This window comes from Acanthisitta chloris, unplaced genomic scaffold (genome assembly GCF_000695815.1).
Source record: "Acanthisitta chloris isolate BGI_N310 unplaced genomic scaffold, ASM69581v1 scaffold32493, whole genome shotgun sequence".
Classification (NCBI taxonomy): domain Eukaryota; kingdom Metazoa; phylum Chordata; class Aves; order Passeriformes; family Acanthisittidae; genus Acanthisitta; species Acanthisitta chloris.
In genome coordinates, this window is record NW_008666051.1 from 352 (window position 1) to 21959 (window position 21608).

At 47.3% G+C, this 21608-nt stretch overlaps 1 protein-coding gene across 1 annotated transcript in view; it reads left to right on the plus strand.

Moving 5' to 3' along the window:
* Nucleotides 1-2298: 2298 nt before the first annotated feature.
* Nucleotides 2299-21608, plus strand: part of NAA25 (N(alpha)-acetyltransferase 25, NatB auxiliary subunit) — a 23070-nt gene continuing 3760 nt past the window's right edge. The window contains exons 1-16 of the mRNA XM_009071963.1: nt 2299-2379; nt 3705-3843; nt 5472-5590; nt 7252-7326; nt 7999-8106; nt 8311-8389; nt 9126-9237; nt 9962-10051; nt 10468-10637; nt 11500-11612; nt 13692-13899; nt 14402-14488; nt 15398-15578; nt 16779-16878; nt 20464-20615; nt 21211-21336. Of these exons, the coding sequence (XP_009070211.1) occupies nt 2320-2379; nt 3705-3843; nt 5472-5590; nt 7252-7326; nt 7999-8106; nt 8311-8389; nt 9126-9237; nt 9962-10051; nt 10468-10637; nt 11500-11612; nt 13692-13899; nt 14402-14488; nt 15398-15578; nt 16779-16878; nt 20464-20615; nt 21211-21336 (1919 nt within the window). The 5' untranslated portion in view covers nt 2299-2319. The remainder of the gene's footprint in view (nt 2380-3704; nt 3844-5471; nt 5591-7251; nt 7327-7998; nt 8107-8310; nt 8390-9125; nt 9238-9961; nt 10052-10467; nt 10638-11499; nt 11613-13691; nt 13900-14401; nt 14489-15397; nt 15579-16778; nt 16879-20463; nt 20616-21210; nt 21337-21608) is intronic.

The window sequence follows — 21608 nt, forward strand, 5'->3', positions numbered from 1 at the left end:
TGGCACTTAGTGGTAACCACGGTAGGGTTGGACTCGATGATCTTGGTGGTCCCTTCCAAGCTGGTTGATGCCATGATTCTTTCAGCACTGGCAGAAAATCTCCCCCTAGAAGCAGCTGCAGGTGCCATGGTACATCCTTCACTCCGGCAGTGATGGTGCAGCAGTGCACGCTGCATCCCTGGCAGCTCCCAGCGACCTGGACATGGTTTTGTCTGGTTAACAGTGTCAAACTTCATTGCAGGTTGACTTTCCATCATGAGTTTGAGTCTTTTCCTTCGTGCTCTGTCCATGCTGTGGTTGCCAGTGATAGTGATGTGCAGCAGTTTGTGTGATAGCCTGGGTGAGAAATGATGTTAACAGAAGAATCTGGGGGTACTCAGGGGCTATTGGAGCAGGTGATGTTGAGGTGTATCTCCTGTTTGCTTTTGAGTGAGCTCTCAGACAGCTTCAGAACAGCTTTCTGCTCCTTGTGGAGAGGATGATCTGCAGTGTGAGGTGTGAATTGAGGCTGTGGTGCTGCAGAACCCAAAATCCAGTGTGTGCTTAAAGAGGTAAGCACACAACTCGCCAGGAGTCAGCAGCAGGAGGGGAAGCTCTGACCCTCAGTTTAAACCAGGGCTCTCCAGTTTGTTCCTCGACAGCTGTGGTTATCTTTGATCTCTGTCTGTTCTCCCTTCACCTGCAGGTTCAGGTGTTGCATTTCCACCCACCTCACCTACAGACCTGTCACCAGTGTAGGCTGAAGTTTATTCTCCCTCAGCTGGAATTCCTTTGGAAGTTGCCAGCTGCTTTGACTTCCAGCAAACTCAGTCCTTAGCAAAACACAATCTCTTGGTTCTGCTGCAGCTCAGGGAGGTTTGTGGTCGGTTTGATTTACTTTAGGAGACCCAGAGCTGAGATGTTATCTGCACAGCTGTTAAACAATCCCAGACAGGCCATGCAGTGGATAATTTGTGTGTCAGGAAACTCTGTGACACAGATCCTTAAATCAAGGAGGCTCTGATGTTCTGTTCCACAGGTTTGAAACCTCATCCCTGCGAAATCCCTGCTCAGGCTTTAATGTTAAGTGTGTTGCATAGATTCCCGAAGTTAAATTGCTCTTCTAAAGGCAAGATATTGTGGCTTCACACAGCACTTTGTGCAGCAACGCTGAGTTTTGGGAGTGTGGGCAGACAGACCTCGTTTGAGGTTTGCTCTGGATGCTCTCAAGAGCCCAATTAGCTCTGCTTGAAATCTGCAGCACTTGGCCATGGAAGCAAATGTTGGAAGCTGCTGAATATAAACCTCATTAGGACAGATGCACATTTTGTACCATGTACCCAGGAATTACCAAAGGTCACCTCTGTGCTCAGTGACAGAGTTGTCTCATAATGAGTCTTGATGAGGAAAAGGTGTGTGATGTGGTTTCAATTAAGTGCCAGGAGCTCTGCTGGCAGTTTGGTAAGGGACGGGCCATTTCCCTTGGCACATGAGGTTCAGCAAAGTAAAGCAGTGAGACTTCTTCCCTTGGCACATGAGGTTCAGCAAAGCTTTTCTGCTGGGTTTTGGTCAGAAAGTAGAAATTTTTGAGGGAAGGGAAACATGTAGGGGTTATGTTCTGACCTAAAACTGCTTGTTTGCACTTGCCTAGTGACACAATGATCTGAAAATTGTAATTCTGAGCTGAAGGAAGGACGAAATGGTCTCAAGATGTTTTTTTCTGCAGCTAAAGGTTCACTGGATAGTAACTTTATAGGTTTACTGGCTGTTCCCCTAGGAGTGTTGATGCCACACGTCTGTGCCTTCTAAACCATCAAAGTGGTGCTGCTAGGGGCCAGATTGCTCTGCCTGAGGTCTGGATGGTGTGGACAAGTTGGTGTCCTCAGTTAGTGCTGTGACAGAGTGTGAGTGTTCGTTTCCTACCCTCCTGCCTGTTAGAAGTCACTGCAAGTCTCCCAAAAGGCACACCAAATTAATTTCTCCTTTTCCTAGTAAAGCACTCGAGCTCCACTGCCAGCAAAGAGCTGTTGCTGCAGAATCTGCTCTATTATGTGTCTCTTTTGTTGCTGTAATGATCTATGTGGAGTAATTACAAAAGCTTGTTTGTCTGAGTGACTAAAACCAGTACAGCGAGCTGAATACTTCAGCCACCAAATGACATGTTTCCTGAACGTTTGGCTTAGGAGGGATTGTGCAAGGCAAACGTGGTTTGTGCTGCTGGGGTGACAGCACAGGCTGCATGGGGAGACTGGAGGTGGCTTTCCAGAATGGCCCTGTGTGCTGCTGTAATGCTCTGTGTGTTGTTCCTATGCAGATTATCTCGATAATGGCAATAATAAAATGGCAATCCAGCAGGCAGATAAACTGCTCAAAAAGCACAAGGACCTTCACTGTGCCAAGGTAAGTGGGACTGGGGGGCACCAACCTGGTTTGGTCTGAGGTTTTGGAGTCTGTGTCTCATCTTCCAGAGAGCACAGTGGGTTCTGAACCCTCTGGAATATCCCTGTTCTAACTCACAGTTATGTTGTTTGCCTGAAAACTTGTATAGATGCTCTTGGTGAGGTGCCTGGAATGACTGGGGTATAACTGGTTACGCCTGAGCTAATGGGGATAAATTGAAAGAGGGAAGTTTAGGTCAGATCTTAGGCAGAAGTTTTGCCTGTGAGGGTGGTGAGACACTGGCCCAGGGTGCCCAGGGAGGCTGTGGCTGCCCCAACCCTGGCAGTGTTTCATTCCAGGTTGGATGAGCCTTGAGCAACCTGCTCTGGTGGGAGGTGTCCCTGCCCAGGGCAGGAGTTGGGGCTGGGTGAGCTCTGAGCTCCATTCCAATCCCTTAACATGCTATGAAACTGTGATTAATTGTCTGGCTCCCTGTCAGAGCCACTCCAGGCAACCTTGGCACATGGGCTGGGCCTTAAAAATGCCTCTCTGGGACCTCAGGTTGGGACACCTGTCTGCAGGAGTTTGGATCAAAACATGTCCTTGGGAGGAGTAGTCTTACTAAAGCATAACAAGGTGAACAGGTTGCCCAGAGCAGCTGTGGCTGCTCCAGCCCTGGGAGTGTTCCAGGCCAGGTTGGATGGGACTTGGAGCATCCTGGGCTGGGGGAAGGTGTCCCTGCCCATGACAGAGGTGGGATTGGATGAGCTTTAAGGTCCTTCCAACCCAAATTACTCTGTGATTAATGATTTTGAAGGTATTTGCTCTTCTCATTCACTGCCCTCCTTGCTGTGCCCCTGGTGAAGGGAAAGGACTTCTGTTCCTCACTTTCCTGAACTCTCTATTTTTCTCTTTTCCCTAGGGTTTCCCTCTACAGTTCACACCACATCTACATTTTGAAAGCTTCCCAAGCTGAAGCAAATGTCATTGACCTGAATCTCATTTGTGCCACTTCTGTCTGGCCAGTTAGTGAAAGGAAAGGAATGAAAATTTGCAGGAGGGGTCAGTTTTCAGCCTGTGGGTGGGGAGAGCTGAGTGGCAGGGGGAGGCCTCAGAGCAGCCTCTGTCTTTGTTAGAAAGTCAAAGCCACCCTCTTTGTTGCAGCTGCAGTTGGGAGTGTTCCTCTACCTTGTGGATTAGAAGCTTAAGAAAACCTGCGTTTCTGTAGAAAGAATGAGGTGGTGAGAGGCAAAAGAAAGGCAAAGCCTCTTCTCCTCAGGAACAGGCAGGTTTTCACTGGTAGCTGCTGCCTGTGTTTCTGACAGCTGCTTGTGCTGTCCCAACAGGTTCTGAAGGCCATTGGCTTGCAGAGGACTGGCAAGCAGGATGAAGCATATGCTCTGGCACAAGAAGTAGCAGCACTTGAACCCACAGATGACAATTCCTTGCAAGCACTAACCATTCTTTACAGGGAGATGCACAGACGTGAGTTTGTTCCTTTGCTTCTCTTAAAAATCTGAAGTTATTTATGCTCTTCCAGGAGTTTGTGTGACCCACAGTGTGGTGGGAAATGTGTCCAGTCTAGGGATTCTGTATCTAACACTCATGAAGAGGCTCAGAATTGAAATGATGCCTGTTCTAAATGGCTCCAAGGCTCTGGTGATCTCCATAAAGCAAAAAAAAAAAAGCAAGCCTTGTTCAGGCCCCTCTCATTACCATGATTGTGTAACAGCTCCTAAATGAAGCATTGCTGATAATCATCTCTCACCAGCAGCCTTGGGAGTTGACTTTTTTGTTAATGAAACTCCTGGAATTTGTTGTCAGGAGATGTGGTAGAGATGACAGAGCCACGTAGTGTGTGGTTGGGGTGAGCTCAGTGCTGTGATGGAGCTGAGGCCTCAGGAGTGACAAACAGGAGGCAGATCCTGCTCTCTGACCACATCAGCTCTTTCAGTCTGGTTCACTGGAGTGATCTGGTATTTCAAAGGGCTAAGTTGTACATGTTTGAATCAAATTTCACGTGCTTTTCTGAAGGAAACCAAATCTTAGGTATGGCTTATCTGCAGCTCTGAGCAGTTGTTTCTGGCAGCTTGGGGTGGGGTGGCAATGTTTGGTGTGGAGTTGGGGTGGTAGCAGTGTTTACTGTGGAATTGTGGTGGTAGCAGTGTGTGTTGTTGAGTTTCTGGAGCAGAAATGAGTGTTTGGTATCACTCTGCAATTGCTTCTGCTCTCCTCTTTTATTTCTTTGTGGTGAACACAGAGTTGATCATCATTTCTTTGGACAACATGAAATATCTGTGTGTATATGTGGCTCGAACATAACTCCCTGCAAAGGCCAAGAGCCTTTCTGTGCTTCTGAACAACTTCCATAAGCTTTAGGCTGAGCTTTGTGACTTTGAGGTTTGTAACTCAGGAGCTAGTAGGTGTGAGGCTCTTCCACGTTTGGTCCTGGAAGAAAACTGTCATGAGATAGTTTATATATGTGTATCAAGAAGATGTGAACTGTGTGGAAGAGAAATTACTGAGCCACAAGTGTGTGTAAGGGGAAAAACAACGTGGAAGGATGAAAATTTAAGGGAGTTTTGCATGGTGGATGTATTTGCATGCATATAATGTGCTTTGCATTGTAGTATCAGAAGAATTTTGCCATGATAGATGCTATTAAAAAGTAGAGAGGTAAATACATTACTTGTTTATGGGACTGAAATGGGAAACAGCAGCATATGATTAATCTGAGCAAACCTGTGACAATAGTTTGGTATGAGGCTCTGAAAGTGTTTGTTTTGATACATAACTCACATGGAGCAGTTACTGACCTCAGTAGAAACTTCATTGAGTTTAGTGCTCTGAATTAGCTAAACTTTCTTAAGAAAGAGACTTTGGTGCCTCTGAGTTGTTGCTGTTTAACTCGGGGTTTGGTTCGACTCCGTTTTGAGGTGGTTTGGTTGGAGTTTTGCCTGAGGTTTGTGGTGTTTATGCTCTTGGGGCCAGAGCAGCATTTCTGTGGCTGCTGAGTGCAGGTTGCAGCTCGGAGCATCCCTGCTGCTGTCTTAGGTGATGTGCTTCAGAGTCTTCCCAGTGTTGTCCTAACTCCAGCTCTGGTTTTGGTTTAGCTGAACTGGTGACTAAACTGTACGAAGCAGCTGTCAAGAAGGTTCCCAACAGTGAAGAGTATCACTCTCATCTCTTCATGGCCTATGCCAGGGTTGGAGAGTACAAGAAGATGCAACAGGTATGATCAGCAATTTGTATTCTGGCCCATTTGAAGGTGGACTTTTCTCTGTCAATGCCTTGTCATGTCACAGCTGATCTTCCTGAGAGCTGAGCTGGGTTAATGCAGAGGTTCAACTCTGTGTTGGTTTTTACAAAAGGGCTCAGAAGAGCATTTTTAGGGGGTGGTTTGAAGGCAAAAGCTTTCTTAGAGCTGTGCCTTTAACTAGTCTGCTTTTTTACTGACTGTATCCATGTTTTCACACTTAATTTCCTCCTTAGTGCACTGTTGTCTTTGAGAAGAATACTCTTGTCTGTGCTTTTATACTAGAATCCAACACACAACTCCAGTACAACTTGTATTGATGTGATTCAGTGGAGGAAAACTGCAAAGCACTTGCTTTAAGTGCATCTCAGCTGGCAGAGCAGTGTCACACTGGTTGCCTTTGTTTCCATCCCTTCCAAATGAGGTGCCTGGAGAATGCCTATAAATGGAAGATTATTTTCAAAGCATGTGTGCTCACTCTTCTGTGTAAAAAAAAAGCACAGAGAGCCAAGAAATAAGTCCTCAACTCCCTCTTGTTCTCACTGTGTTAGGGTGACTTGAATTTTTGGACAAGTTTGGCTTAAGTAACTAAGAGGGGTGATTGATGTGCCTAAAATCACAAGCCTCATGTGACAACTTAAACCTCAGAGATGTGGCTGTGTGTGAATTGTCCTCCTGACTTAAAACCAAGGGGGGGGAAATGCCACATGTAACAATATTTAACATCTCTGTGGCCTTTCGTATGTCTAAAATGTCATACAGATGTGAATTTAGTTGAGTTACCCAGACACTGGCAGAGTGGCATGTTCCAGGTTGGCCTGTGCTTTCACCTGGGGATTTAGGGAGGTGGAGAGTGTGTGGATGTTGATTGACTGGGGAGTGAAAATAAACCTCAGCATCCTGTGCTCTGGGGCTTTGCAGCTGAAAACACTGGGGAATGCAAGCTGAGACTGGGAATTGGCACAAAACTCTCACTGTGGTGGTAAACTGCATTATATGTGGCTTCTTCAAATAAATTACAGATTTTCTATGGGTAGAAGTGTTGCCCTTCATTCAGAGATGCACTGGGAGCCTGTGAGGGAGATGTGTCAATAGCTGTTGGTGTGTTAGACTAGGAGTGATGAACCCTTTGGCTCTGCTTTGCTCCAGCCAAGCTCTCAGCTCCACCTTTGCTTCCCCACTGCTTTGCATGTGCAGGTGTCCTGGTGTTTTGGGTGTCTGTGAGTGCTGAGGTGTGTGGTTTGCTGTGCCCTTTAGCACTGCAGATCAGCTCTGGAGATACCTCCTCACTGCCAAAGAGTCAATCTCCTTCTTCATGGAGCTACCACTGCTAATTAAAGCTGTCCCAGGGAATGTTTTCTGCTTGCAAGTAGTTCCTTCTGGTTAGTTGTCAGCTCTGCACATGCTCCTTGCTGTTCCTTATCAGACCTACACAAAGTGCTTTGACATGTTTCCACCCTCTGTTTTCCTCCTCAGTGCTGTGTGTTGGGATGGAGGAGCTCACAGGTGGAGAAATTCCTGCCATCTGCTCCTCCTGGGTGGTTTGCTGCCATCCCTGCTGCCTCAGCTCGTGCTGTCTGTCATCAGAGCTCAGAGATGGGTCAGGAACGATCAAACTCTTGTCTTGTGTTTTTCAGGCTGGAATGGCACTTTATAAGATTGTCCCCAAAAATCCGTATTATTTTTGGTCTGTGATGAGCTTGATTATGCAGGTGTGTACAGTGTGGGGATTGTCACTGCAGGTACAGTGCAGATGTGGAAATGTTCTGAGTGCAAACATGATTTTCATTGGAATGTGTGTTTGGCCTGTTGCTGGGAGGGCTGAGCCTTCCTGAGCAGCAGATGTGGTGCAAAAGGAGTGCTGAAGTGTTTGTTTAATGCAATTTAACTGTTGTATCACCAATTTTATACAACTTGAATTATTCTCTGCTCTGGACTAATGCCTTACTGTCATTTTAGTAGAGAGGTGATGAATAAAACCTCAGATATTTGCAGTTTCTCAGGCAGAACTGAGAGGTTATAAAGGCTCTTGGAGGGAGTAAATGAGCTCTGGACTTAGCACCAAGTCTGCAGGACTAGGCACAGCTCAGCTGTGCTGCTGTTAGTTGAGGCAGCAGATCTAGGCACTAATTAGACACCCTAATCAACAAGAAATAAGCGTGGAAGGCATATACATGTAGTAAAAAATGAGATTTTCTGTACATCACTCCTTTCCTTGCTGCCTTTTCCCTGAGCAGTTGCCTCTGCAGGTGGCAGCTCTGAAAGGGTTTGGGGAGGGATTGAAGCACCTGGGTGGGATTTTTCCCTCTTCTAAAGTGCAAAAAGCAGTGGGTGGGACAACAGCAAAACTTGCTGAGCTGTTCCAGTAATCTTCTCTCCCTCAGTCTATCTCAGCCCAGGATGAAAACCTCTCCAAGACAATGTTTTTGCCACTAGCTGAGAGAATGGTGGAAAAAATGGTGAAGGAGGATAAGATTGAAGCTGAGGCTGAGGTAAGGCTTGGGGATACTCTCACCTAGGTTATGGAGACAAAGAATGCTCTGTTAAATTGATGATTTTAACAGTTTTCCAAATGGTGTTCTGGAAGTAAATGTGAGTGTGGTGGGACAGAAGGAAAACCAAAAGCAGAGGGTTCAGAGGGATGTGGAATTGTGTGTTTTATGGCAAATTCATTGCAGTCTAATCTCTCCTTTAAGGTTGAGCTCTACTACATGATCCTGGAGCGTTTGGAGAAGTACAAGGAAGCCTTAGATGTTGTGAGAGGAAAACTAGGAGGTAATTTAGTCTCTCAGTTAATCATAGTTGTGTGGAGGACTCAGCAGGTTTCTTTTGCTTCACACTTGTCCTCTGCTTCCAAAAACCACTTAGAATACTTGAGGAAGCCTGAATTAGCACCAGTTTTAAGCATAGCTGCAAACCCTGGAGGTGCTGTGGTGCCACCTGGTTTTACCCACCTGTTTGTGGTGTGTAGCCATTGGTCAGTGATGAACTTTGGAGCAATTTGCTGAGCAGTGCTGAATTGGTACCAGCTTAGGTTGTTGTGGGTGCTGCCTTAAAAATAAAGGAAGTTTCTGGTGGCTATTAGAAACTAATGATATTAACCGATACTGTTACACGTTTTAGAGGAGTCTCTGACTATGAAAATTCTACTGGATATTAGGAATGAATTATATTAATGAATATTATTTTGCATTTAGTGGAGTCTTTCTGACAACTAAAATGCACTGGATACTGTTACACATTTTAGAGGAGTCTCTGACAATTAAAATTCTACTGGATATTACAAATGAATGATATTAATGGATATTATTTTGCATTTAGAGGAGTCTTTCTGACAACTAAAATGCACTTGCAGTGCTAAGGAATTAGGAAATCTCTCTATCCTCTGTGGGCCTCTCTCCTCTTCCCCTCCCCTTACTGTTTTGCCTGCTGGGCTATAGTGAGAAGCTTTGTACAGCAAGTAGAGAAGGAAATGCATGGATGGACTCAACCTGCCCTTGTTTTTCCTCAGAGAAGCTGACGAGTGAGCTGCAGAGCAGGGAGAACAAGTGCATGGCCATGTACAAGAAGCTGCGGAGGTGGCCCGAGTGCAACGCGCTCTCCAGGAGGCTGCTGCTCAAAAAGTGAGCTTATATTCCTGCAGTCCTGCTAAAAAGTGGAAGGAAAACGCCTGGTTGGTTGTGAATTGCCTTGTTTTAGTGGTTTTTGTGGTTAAAATAATGTCAGGACAAGTTGCTGTGCTTGTTCAGGCACATCAGTGCAATGAAGTGTAGTTTGCCTCCTCGTTTCTGAAGGCTGTGCTGGTTGTCCAGCTCTGATTTCCTTGGAGAGCAGAACTGCATTTGCACTGAGTTTTCTAGAGCTTCATTTCCCTCTCTTGGCCAGACTTCACACTGGAAAATGCATGTGATGCTTGGAACAGATGCATCAGGAGACAGAACATTCCAGTCTGATCGGAGCTGTCTCGGAGCTGTCAGGAGAGATGTGGTGTTTGCTTGAAGAATTTAGCTGTGCCCTCAGCTTATAGCTAAGAGAATCTTCTGCCCTGTGTTTTGTGGAGATGTTGCTGAGCTCTGATTGGAGTGGAAATGTTAGGAGGAGAGTTTATAGCTTGCCTCAGTTTTGCATTGAGATGGTTCAATACACCTGAAGAAATTCAGGCTGAGGCATTAAACCGTGAGACCTTTTTAAGGGGTGAATGGTTTTATGATGACATTTGGGTTTTTTTCCTGTGTTGTGATTGTGCTATTCCTTAAGTTCAGCTTTGGCAAGGAAATGCAGTTTTAGCTGTGCCTTACTGTTTTGGCAGGTCCCTAAATTTTGTCCTGTGCCTGATTTTTGTTTCAGCTCAGATGATTGGCAGTTTTATATCACTTACTTTGATTCAGTGTTTCAACTCATTGATGAGTCCTGGACACCTCCAGCAGAAGAAGAGCAGTAAGTTGGCAGCTTTGCTTTCCCTTTGTGTTCATGTATTCACTATCTGGGTGACTTGGAAGAGTTTTTCTGTCAACTAAAATCCACTTGCAGTGCTAAGGAATTGGGATGTGAAGGTTTCCATGGGAAATCTCTCTATCTTCTGAGGGCCTCTCACCTGTTCTCTTACTGTTTTCATGCTGGGCCCAAACGATGTGTTCCCCCTGCTTTGTTCTGGAGGCAATAACTTTGGGAACAGCTGTTTCAGGGAGTGGTTTGAACACTACAGAACTCTTCAGTTCCTATTGCTTGTGATGGTGGAGTTGGAGAATCCATGGTGCCACATTTGCCTTAAGGTTATCCTGGGGGTGTGCTGAGCATCACCAGTGCCACAGGAATGGGAAAAATCCACTCATCTCTTGTCTCTCACTGCACAGCTCTTTGGAAGGAGAGGTACACTATTCTATAGAGCAAGCTGTGAAGTTCATAGAGGAGAGGATAACAGAAGAGTCCAAGAGCTCTCGGCCACTTCGGGGACCATATCTAGCCAAACTGGAGCTCATCAGGCGTTTGAGGCACAGAGGCTGCAATGATGAGCACAGACTGGGTAAGGGCCCCAGTGATGAGTACAGACTGGGTGAGGGCCCCAGTGATGAGTACAGACTGGGTGAGGGCCCCAGTGATGAGTACAGACTGGGTGAGGGCCCCAGTGATGAGTACAGACTGGGTGAGGGCCCCAGTGATGAGTACAGACTGGGTGAGGGCCCCAGTGATGAGTACAGACTGGGTGAGAGCCACAAATGTCTGTTAGGACAACCTGTGTCCTGTTGTCTGAGTGTTGAAAGCATTAGAGGATAAGCCTTGAGGAAAGAAAAGTATTTCCAGGCTACTTGGAAAAGCCAGCAGGGAAGTTTTCAGGAGGACCTTTGGGATCTAGGAGCATAAAGTCACTGACATTGTAATGCAAAGTGCATTCCTGGTGCACTGTTCGTGTGGGAAGTTCTCCTGTTGCCAGTGGGATCTCTGAGTGGGTTTTTATTTCATTTTGGCAGCAATGGCAGGCTTTGCTTTTTAAAAACTTGCATTTAAAAATGGTATTTAGGGACTCAGTGAAGAAGAGAGTGTGATTAGAGCAACATCTGTGTTGCTCACTAGTTGCTTTTGTGTTTCCATCCAAAAATAAGTCGTGGTTAGATAAGCAGAGGCTGTGTGTGTGCCTGAATTGCTGAGCTCTTATCTGCCAGAGGAGCTTGAATGAAGCTCTTGGGTTTTTTTTTTTTTGTGTCCTTGGTTACCAGAGACATTGAGCCTCTGTTAAAATCTGCAGTGGTGCAGCTCTCTGATTTCCAAATCACTCTTTAATCTCAAAGGAAAGGGGGGAAAAAAGCATGAACAAAGATTTCTCACAGTGATTTTAGATTCAGCTTGTACTGGAGCGTGTTAAAAAGGTGAACTGGGCTTTTTCCTAGGTGATCCAGAAGAACTCATGTTCCAATACTTCAAGAAATTCGGGGACAAGCCCTGCTGTTTCACTGATCTCAAGGTATTTGTGGATCTCCTCCCACCCGGCCAATACACAAAGGTAAGGAAGGAGAGTGAAGTGGGGGCAGGAACTGCATTGCCTGTTTGCACTCTGGTCCCTTTATCTTAAAATACCTGTGGATCATGTTAAAAGGTTGTGGAAACACCAACTTTTTTACTTTCTGCTCGAAATTCAGAGAACTCTTTGTTCTGTAGAAAACACAGTGAGCATCTGAACACTGAGTGGTTTCGTTCAGAGGGTTTTTGTGGAGGTTAAAAGCTAAGCTGGATCCTGCAGAGTCTCAGGCCCAATATTCCTTTGGCATTTTTATTGCCATTTCAGGGTGTCTGGGGGCTTTGAAATCAAACCTGTTCAATGGGCAAAACCTGCTCCCTCACCTCTTGCAGAGAGGATGTGACAGAGGTGCTTTGTTTGGCTCTGGCAGTGCCAAGAAAGGGACCCATTGATGCTGATGGAGAGGTGATGGAGAGACCTAGGGCAGTGCTTTCCAAAATCTCGTTCTGAGCAGCTCTCTGGAACTGAAAAGCTCATTTGTGCAGAGTCATGAGCAGCCCTGAATGACTTCAGCAGCTGAGAATCCTGTCAGCACCCCAGTGTTTGTCTGAGCCATTGTGTGAGTGAGCACTGCTGGGGAGGGCAGCCAGAGGGGGAGATGTTGGTAAACAAAGTCTGGATGGTGTTCTCTTAGTTTATTAAAGTCTCTTTGCACTGCTAGTTGAAGCTCTTGCCAGCCACACTGCCAGTGAGTGTTGCTCTGGCACGTGTGTGTTGCTGGTTTATGTTCAGAGGTGTGTGTGTTTACCCCAGGGGCAGGAGCTGTGGTTGGAAGGATATTTAACTCCTAGTTCTGGAAATGGTGATTCCATTGCAAGGTAACCCTGAAGTACAGACCTAACTTTTCAGGAAACGAATTCTAAACCAGGAGTGGAAAGAATAGTATTGAGTAACAGTTTAGGCTACAGTTTTGTCCCAGTGCTTGTAAAACCAGGACTTGGAATAAATGCTCTAGAACTTTCTGTCTGGCCCTAAAACTGCTGCTGGTTTACTGAATATGTTCTGGACTATATGGAGTGTCAAACTGATGTACTGGGAGGTTTTCCCAGCCTGTGGCTGTCTCTGAAGCAGCATCTGCAGCAGTTTAACTCGGTCAAGGACGTGGAGCTGTGGAGGTTTTGTGGTGCTGAAGTGCTGATGAGTTTTGGAATTGCAGTTACAGTTCAGTAGCTGAGGGTGTGGAGATGTTGCTGGGCCACTGCCATGGGAGATACTCCAGAACTAATGGTCATGACATCAGTCTTGACTTCTCAGAGGTGTAAATTGGGAGTGTGGAGCTTGGTGAGCTGGGTGACCTTGCTCAGCTTGGTGATATCTCCAGCTGAAAAGCTCTGTCAACACAGTCTTCATATTCTATGGAAAAGTGGGGTTGGTGTGTGGTGCTGAGTGTCACTCCTCTCTGGCTGTCAAGCTTTTTGCCTCAGGTTTGCCTTTGATGCAGTGTCGATACCAAGTGTAGCAAAGCTGAATTCATTGCATTTGACTCAGATTTCAGTCTGTAATCTTGGATTTTAGGCCAGAGGCTGCTGCACAGCCCCAGCTCCGTGTTGTGAGGAGTCTGCTGTCTCCCAGTGAGACTCTAAACAGTGAGAGGCTGCTGCTCTGACAACTTAATTCAAACAAGAAGTCATTAATCAAAGCTGGTGCCCTCACTGAGCCCAGCACATGACTTCAGAGCAGACACAGCAGCCAGTGCGAAGCCACTGCTGCCTCAGTGTGCTCTGAGGCCTCAGTCCCTGCTTGTTTTGGTGGCATCTGTTGTTCCTGGGAGTGTTAACAGGTGCTGGTACTCCATGCTGTGTCACTGCATTGGAAACGTGCCTCGGATGGGGTTTTTTTCCCCTCCATCTGTTTGATGAAACTCACTAAAAGCTCTTGAGTGCAAGCAGAGCTCTGTGCTCAGGAATCCCAATGATGTCTTTAACCACCGATTCAGGGTGACATCAGGGTTCACACTGACACTTCCACCTTGCCTTATGGCCTTGATTTGAGGGAGGAAATGATCTTTCCATCCCTGCTGTCCCAGCTGCCCTGCAGGATGTAACACCAGTGTTTCTCTCCCAGTTCATCCATCAGCTGCTGGAAGTAATCCCTCTGGCAGCAGCAGCAGAGAACCAAGTGGCACTGCCAGCTGACATCAAAGCTCTGCAGCAGCACCTGTGTGTGGTGCAGCTCTCCAGGCTGCTTGGCATCTATCATGGCATGGATAAGAAGCAGAAGCTGAGTGTGGTCCGGGAGCTGATGCTGAGATATCGCCATGGATTGGAGTTTGGTGAGGAAAATCCCATACCTAACGTTGCAGTTCACTTGCAGGGACAGAACAGCACAAGTGCTGATAATACTTTGCTGCTCCTTATGTTATATCCTTGGGTGGACCTGAATTGTTGCCTTTAGTTCCTTTCAGTTGTGTATGTTAAATGAGACATTTCTGGGTGGTTCAGGGAGTACATTTGTCCTTTGCAGAATTGCCTGTGCCTTGAGGCAAACTCAGGGTTATCACTGATGTACACAGGACAAATACCTGGGCAGGAGGATTGATTTGTAAGTCCTGAGTTGTGAGATAGTCTTTCTTCTTCCAGCATGTATCAGCTTATCAAGTGCCCCAGAATCTACCCAGTGATGAACAAATGTATAAAGTTGTGTCAGTTTGTAAGAAAGTTGTGATTCTGTAAGTGAAACTGATTCTCTCTCAGGTCATGGTGTCATTCAGTAACTGTGAGAAGCAGCTGACAACACTGCTGGTAATTCAAGGATCATTTTCTTTCTCTTTTTAGGGAAGTCTTGTTTGAAAACTGAATTGCAGTTCTCAGATTATTACTGCCTGCTTGCAGTTCACCTACTGCTAGACCTGTGGCTAGAAGGTAAGTTCCCCAAATTCTGCTTACTTAACCCCAGCCTGGATGGTTGTGACAGGGAGACTGTGTCCCTGTGGCCAGGGTTGGCTTGGTAGGCCTGCAGCTTTCTGAGGTTGTGGTTTTTGTGCAGTGAGAGGTATTTTAGGAGTCTGATCAGCTGGTGTGTGACCTGAATCTCACTGACCTCTAAAGGGATTTAATTCTTCTGATTAATTCCTTTTTTCTCTCTCTTTGCACGAGCTGCTGACAAGTCCTTGCTGGTAGCAAAGTGTTTTGAGAGCTTTCCTTGCCCTTCCTGACATACTTTGTCTTTTAGATCCCTTGTTTCCAGACCTCTGCTGGGACCTGTTCCCTGTGTTGAGTATTCCTGTACTCCACACCTGCTCTGCCTGTTGGTCCACAATCCCACAGTCTCCAGTGGTGGCTGTCCCTGGGCACTGTGTACCTTCCTGCCCTGTATAGTTGTCAGTTATCCCTTGGTCTTTCCTGAGGGAGATCTAGTCTTCAACCTGAGTAAATCCATGGTCAGGTTCCAGGCAGGTCACCAGTGGATGTGGCCTCTTAAATTCCTGGATTTTTTTGCATAATGCTTGGGATTGTTGTGTATGTAGCAGCCAGACTTCCCAGGCAGTCCAGGATCCATCAGGGAAGGTCACTAAGCCTGCAGTGAGCTCAGCTGTGAGTGCTCTGTACAGATGTGAGCTAGGTCGTGCCTGGGAGGAATTTCTCCTCCACCATTCCCCCAGGAGCAGCTGCAGTGCTGGAGCAGGTGTCAGACTGTGCCTGCCATCTGCACATGTAAATCCCTGGCACCATTCCTAGAGCTGTGCAGCATCAGGAAGCTCCAGCTCCACGGGGAATTGGTGTCCAGTGCCTCTCTCTGCTCACCCCTCCGTGTGTTTTGTCTGTCTCCAGGTGAAGAGACAGCTGTGTGGCAGTGCCTGACTCTCTTAGAAGAAGGGTTGTCTCACAGTCCTTCCAATGCTCAGTTTAAATTGCTGCTCATTCGAATCTACTGCAGGCTTGGGGCCTTCGAACCCGTGGCAGAGCTCTACTCCAGCCTGGACGCGAAGCACATCCAGCACGACACCATCGGGTGGGTGGTACATACTGAGAATAATCCCTCCTCAGCTGCTCTGCCCTTTGCCACCCACACTAAGCACATTGGCACATCTGCACGTGCTGTTGTGTCTCACAACAACAATCTACAGCTCCCTGCCAGGGTTGGAGAGAGCTGTGGGATGTCTGTCCTGCCAGGGCTGCAGGGAGAGGACTAGAGGGAATGGTCATAAACTGAGCCAGGGCAGAGTCAGATTGGATGTGAGGAGAAATGTTTTCCCTGTGAGGGTGTTGAGGCACTGGGATATTGCCCAGGGAGGTGGTGGAGTCACCGTCCCTGGAGGTGTCTAAGAGATGTCTGGATCTGGTGCAGGAGGATCTGGTTTGGGGGTTCCAGCAGTGACAGGTTAAGGTTTGGACTCGATGGTCTTAGAGGTCTCCTCCAAACTTGATGACTGATTCTAAATCCCTTCTGCACATCTGCTGCTGTACACTCCCCTTTTCATGCAGTGTCTTTCCTGAGTGATTTTGTTGGGTTTTCAGAGTATTAGCTAAATGTTAACTCATCTAAAGAAGTTTGGGAAGTGCCTGTCTTGCTGCCACTCATAGCTTGGTGGTCCAGTTTGTGCTGTTGCTCAGCAAAGCTTGGGAGGAGCACAAGTGCACGCAAACACCACATGGCTTTGGTTGGTGTGTTTGGGGGTGTCTAATTGAGTAAACTCTTGCACACTGCTGGTTTTGGCTGGGATAGAGTTAATTTCTTCTCAGTAGCTGGTGCAGTGCTATGTTTTGGATTGAGGATGAGAATAATGTTGATTCTCCTTCCCATTCCACCAGGAGAGAAGGTAGAGAGGAGGGAGAGACAGGGCAGTGAGTGAGTGGCTGCATGATGCTTCATTGCTGGCTGAGGTTAAACCACAGCACACACTAAGGTGGATGGAGGAGCTCCAACCCCCACACATTGTTTTTAGGAAATTAAGAATCTTTTCTATTGCTTCTAAAAGTAACTCCTGAGTGCTGTTGACATGGCTGTTAAACCTCCAGGCTGCTCAGGAAAGCTGTGCTGTGTTTGAGGCTCCCTGGGCACCCTGCTCTGCTGGGAGCTGTCCCTGCCCAGGGCAGGGGTTGGGGTGGCTGATCTCTGGGGTCCATCCCAAGCCCTTGACGTGCTGTGGGTGCACAGTTTGGGTTCCCCAGGCTGTGGCTGACCTTTGACTCGTGCTGTGTTGTGTTGCAGCTATCTCCTGACGCGCTACGCCGAGGCCTTGGGCCATTACGCTGCTGCATCCCAATCCTGCAACTTTGCACTCAGGTTTTTCCACTCCAACCAGAAAGATGTAAGTTGAAAGACGCCTCTGTGTCCTTGCAGGAGAGCTGTGTGTCAAGGTGCCTTACAGGAGTGTCTGCCCTGGCTCAGGGCTCATAACAACAAGGAGGAATAGGATGTGCAATGCTGTAGTAAAGGTTACCTCAACCTGTGTCTCTTACTACAAGAATTTAACTTACTGTTCCTTCAGGTTTTGCTTTACCTTTGTTTTCATCGAGGCCAGTTTTAATGCTCCTCAAAAAATAGCTACTTTTAAATTCATTACTGTGATTTTCTGCATTAATGTAAGTGAAAAGTCATGTAGTAAATCAGTCCTGGTATACAACTCCTGTGTTTTGGGAGGTCACAGAGCAGCCTGGGGTGGTGGGTCAGGATGGTGATGGCACACTTGAGAATCCCTTGTGGATCATTGCCATGTTTCAGTGGTGGCGAACACTTGGGAATCCCTTGGGGATCATTGCCATGTTTCAGTGGTGGCTGTTCTGGGCACACAGGGATGGTGGGGAGGGAACATCCCATGCTGAGGAGTGGGAGTATGTCCTGTGTGTGTATTACACACTGTGGTCACTGCTGAGAGGTAGGTGAAGAAAGTTACTTGTACTTCCTGAGAAACAGTGGTGCAATCCAGCTGTAAATCTCCCAGCCAGCCACTGGCTACATTGGCTCCAAAGGCTCTGCAGTCATCCAATTTGTTTTCCCACTGTCCAGCAGGAGATGAAAACCCAGGAGCTGTCTGTGCTGGATAGGAAAGGGAATCCCTCGGGAGTACCCTTGCTCTGTTGGCAGCTCAGGTGATTCCTGGGGACAGGATTCCCATTCCCTGTGCCTGGAAGGGAGATGCTGAGTTACCATGACTGTGTCTGACACGTTTTCCTGTTGGATGCACGGAGCACCACATGGATTGTGTGGTGGGATGGGAGCTCACTCTGCTCTGCATCCTCCATTTGCTCACTGATGCTGCTTGCCAAGAGGCTCTGGATTCCTGGGAGTGAAGCCCTGGATGCAGACAGCTTTATCCTCTGTGTCCATTGCTGCTAGTGGAAGGGGGTTTCAATAAGCTGCAATTTTTCAGTCTTGTCCAAAAGTCATTTGGTGGATGTCAATGAAAAGCATCCCTGGAACACTCTCCAAGGGAAACTCATGACTTGGGTGCCAGGTGAAGCAGGGACCAGAACAGCTGCTGGATGTGACTTCTGCTTGGGAACACTGTTGTAAAGCATCAAGAAATCATCTTTCCCTGGAAAACAGTCGGAAGGAATTCAGGTGTGGCTGCCTTGGGAGAAGGTTATCCCCTTTGGCATGGATGCTAAAGGTGCCTGTGGCAGGGAAGACCTGGTTGTCTCCAGGAGCTCAGCATCTGTGTGTGGATGAGGACAGCTGCAGGCCAAGTGCTGCTGGCAGGAAAAGGCTGCTCAGATCGTTCCAGAACTCCTGAAAAGGCAGTGCCTGGGTGGTTCAATCTGCTGCACTTCACAGTCTTGGAATTGCAAGAGGAGCATAAGTGGTACAGTTCTTCCTGCAGCAAGATGAGGATGTGACTGCAGAACTCACATCGTGTCTCGTCTTGGAGACAGAGAATGGTGGCCAAAGGACCACGAGCTGTTGTTGCTCTCAGGTAGCCAAATCTCCTGTGTTCTGGACACTTCCAGTGGTTTTCTCCTTAAGATGCTTTTGCTGAGAAATGTCCTCAGATCTGTGTTTGCAGCTACCAAGTGTCCTGTAACCCAGCCATTGCAGGAGGTGAGAGCTCAGTTCAGGGTTTGCTGAGGAGGATGTGATGAGTGGGGAGGAAGAAGGGGGTTCCTCGCTGTAAGATGTGTCCTGAGCATCACAAGGTCAGGATCTGCTGCCAGTTTCTGTGCTCCTGTGGTTACTCTTCATGCTCAGGGCCCTGAAAGCAGCTTCCCATTCCACACCTAACTGCAGTGTTAAAGCCTTTCAGAGTTCCCTTTTTGCAGGGTTCCAGGCACTGCCTGCTCTTTCCTAGATGGTGCTGAGGTAGCTGGAATGTTTTGCAGCACAGAGAATGTGTCCTGCAGCACCCTGTGCGTGGGACTGTGCCTGCAGCAGGAAGTGTGGGATGCAAACCAAGTGGTCTGGCATAAAAATAGAGCCACTGAATCAGACTCATTGCTTGGGATAAACACATTTTCCTTCTGACTTGCTGAACTTCACAGCCTGACGTGGATCCTGTGTAAGAGTAGGTCCTATGAGTAACAGCCACTTGGGTGCTGTGCAGTGCTGACAGGATTCCTGCTCTGGGAGAGGATGCCAAGCACAGGGAGGAGAGAGAAGGCAGCATTGCTATATTTGGCCAGAACTAAAAAGGCATCTTTATCCTTCTCAAGTTAGTCCTCCTTCAACCATGCCCAATCCTGAGTAATCTCTAATTTTCTTGTGTCCATCCATCTCTAATTTCTCCAGTACTGCAGGCACAGCACTCCAACCTGGCCTGGGGGGATTTAAAACCACATGGATGCAGTTGAATTAGCACCCACAGCCTGCCATGACCTCTGCAAGGCTGTTTATCAGAGGGTATGTTGTTGCATATTTGGCATATTCTTTTTTTAATACAGTTGCAAATAACCAAATTTCTTGGGGGAAAGAAAAAAAAAGACAGTGACCATTACTTAGGTTGGAGGTAAAGGAAGTAGGTGGTTTGGGTCTGTGAGTGCTTCTAGTATCTGAGCCCTCAAAACAGGTTGAGCCTGTTAGGATCATATGAAGCTCAGTTACCCAGAGGCCTTTTTGGTGCCTCTCACCTTCATTGCAGTTCATAATCCTGGTCAGAAGAAAAGGATTTGCCAGAGTTTCTCAGTTGTGGAGTAATGGTGATGTAACACATCTCCCTTGGTTGGGAGCAGCTCACTCCGTGTCCAGTTCACTCTACCTCTGCAGTTGGACATCTCCATTAAATTCCAGTTGTTTGGGGCTCTTTCATCATATAAATCTCCTCCTGGAGTTGGCTTGGACTGCAGTGAGTGTTAGCTGCCTGCCTTATGTTGCTGCATGTGAAGCAAAGTGTCCCCTGGACCCTGACAGCTTCCCTTGGTGTTTGTATGTAACGTACACTGTGTGACACTGTACTCAAAAACCTAATAAAAAAGAGAATCAAAACAATGTGTGAGTAATTTTTCTTTCAAATCTCTGTTGTGGTAACCTGTGATGCACATTCAAGTCAGGTCCAGAAATTCTGGGGGGTATTTCTTTGGCCTGGAAGTATTTCTCATCATGGAACAATGATTTAATGGTTTGACTAATGCATCTGAAAAGCAAAAGGAAGGGAAAAAAGCTTCCCAAGTCATCTCTTCCCTCTGAAGTAGTTCTCAGTCTGTGGTGACAGCAATGTGGTGGTTTGTAGTGTTGGTTTGGTTGTTCTCACTGCCCATGGAGCATGTGGGATGCCAAACTGCTGGGCTGACCTGGGCGAGCAGAAGTGCAAACTCCTCCCAGGGGTTGAGTCTCTGCCACATTCTGTCCCTCTGGGCTGGTAAACACCACAGAAATGCAGCTCCTGGCAGTGACCTCGTCAGCCTCTGGTTGTTCCCAGTGTGTGGCAGTCACTCATGCAGAGATGCTGTGTGTTCTCTTCCAGACCTCAGAATACATCATTCAAGCCTACAAGTATGGGGCATTTGAGAAGATCCCAGAATTCATAGCCTTCAGGAACAGGCTCAACTCTTCCCTTCACTTCGCCCAAGTTCGCACCGAGCGGATGTTGTTAGACCTCTTACTTGAAGCAAATATGTAAGTGCAGCACTTTGGATGGGGAAAACTGGGAACTTTGTGCGTGGGGGAGCACAGGACAAGTGAGACCTCCTTGAGGAGCTGCAGCTCCCTGGCAGAAAGCTGTGGGCTGCAGCTCTGCTCCTGATGGTCTCCAGCTGAGCTGAGATTGAGATTAGGTGTTAGGAAAATTTCCTTCATGGAAAGGGTTGTCAAGCACCGGCACAGGCTGCTCAGGGCAGTGGTGGGGTCACCATCCCTGGAAGTGTCCAGAAAACACATGGATGTGGCACCTGAGGACATGGTTTAGTGGTGGATGGGTTGGGGGTTGGACTTGGTGGTCTTGGAGTTTTTTGCAGCTTGAATGATTCTGTGATTGTGATTTGCTCTCCCTCCAGCTCCTTGTCAGTGCTGTGTGTCACGTGTCTGACACCAGGGAGCTGAGCAGTGACAGAACATGGTCTGTTAGTGACACCTCAGTTTCAAAGCCTTGAGCAACCTGCTCTGGTGGGACTGGATGAGCTCTGAGGAACATTCCAACGCCTGAACATTCTAGGATTCTATGTGTTTTCCCTTTCCAGTGGTTTTATTTAATGCTGCTTGCTGTTACCTACAGATCGACCAGTTTAGAAGAAAGTATAAAGTCCATGAGTCTGAGCCCAGAGGAGGATGACATTCCATGGAAGGATTTGCGTGACAACAGAGACCTGACAGTCTTGTTTAGCTGGGATCCCAAAGACAGGTGAGTGCAGATAGCCTCAGCTGCAGCCACACCATTTCCTTACCACACACATGGCACAGAAATTCCCTTCAGGGCAGCTGCCACGTGTCAGTGTTCCCTGGGCCTGCACACCTAACCTGCACCATTCAGCACTTCAGCTCTGCTGCCTTTTCATGTGTTAGGAGTTTTCTGCATTGCTGACAACTCCTTATCATAGTGTCATGTCAGTGTGTTAAAGGGTTGGGATGGAGCTTAGAGATCACCCAGCCCCAACCCCTGCCCTGGGCAGGGAC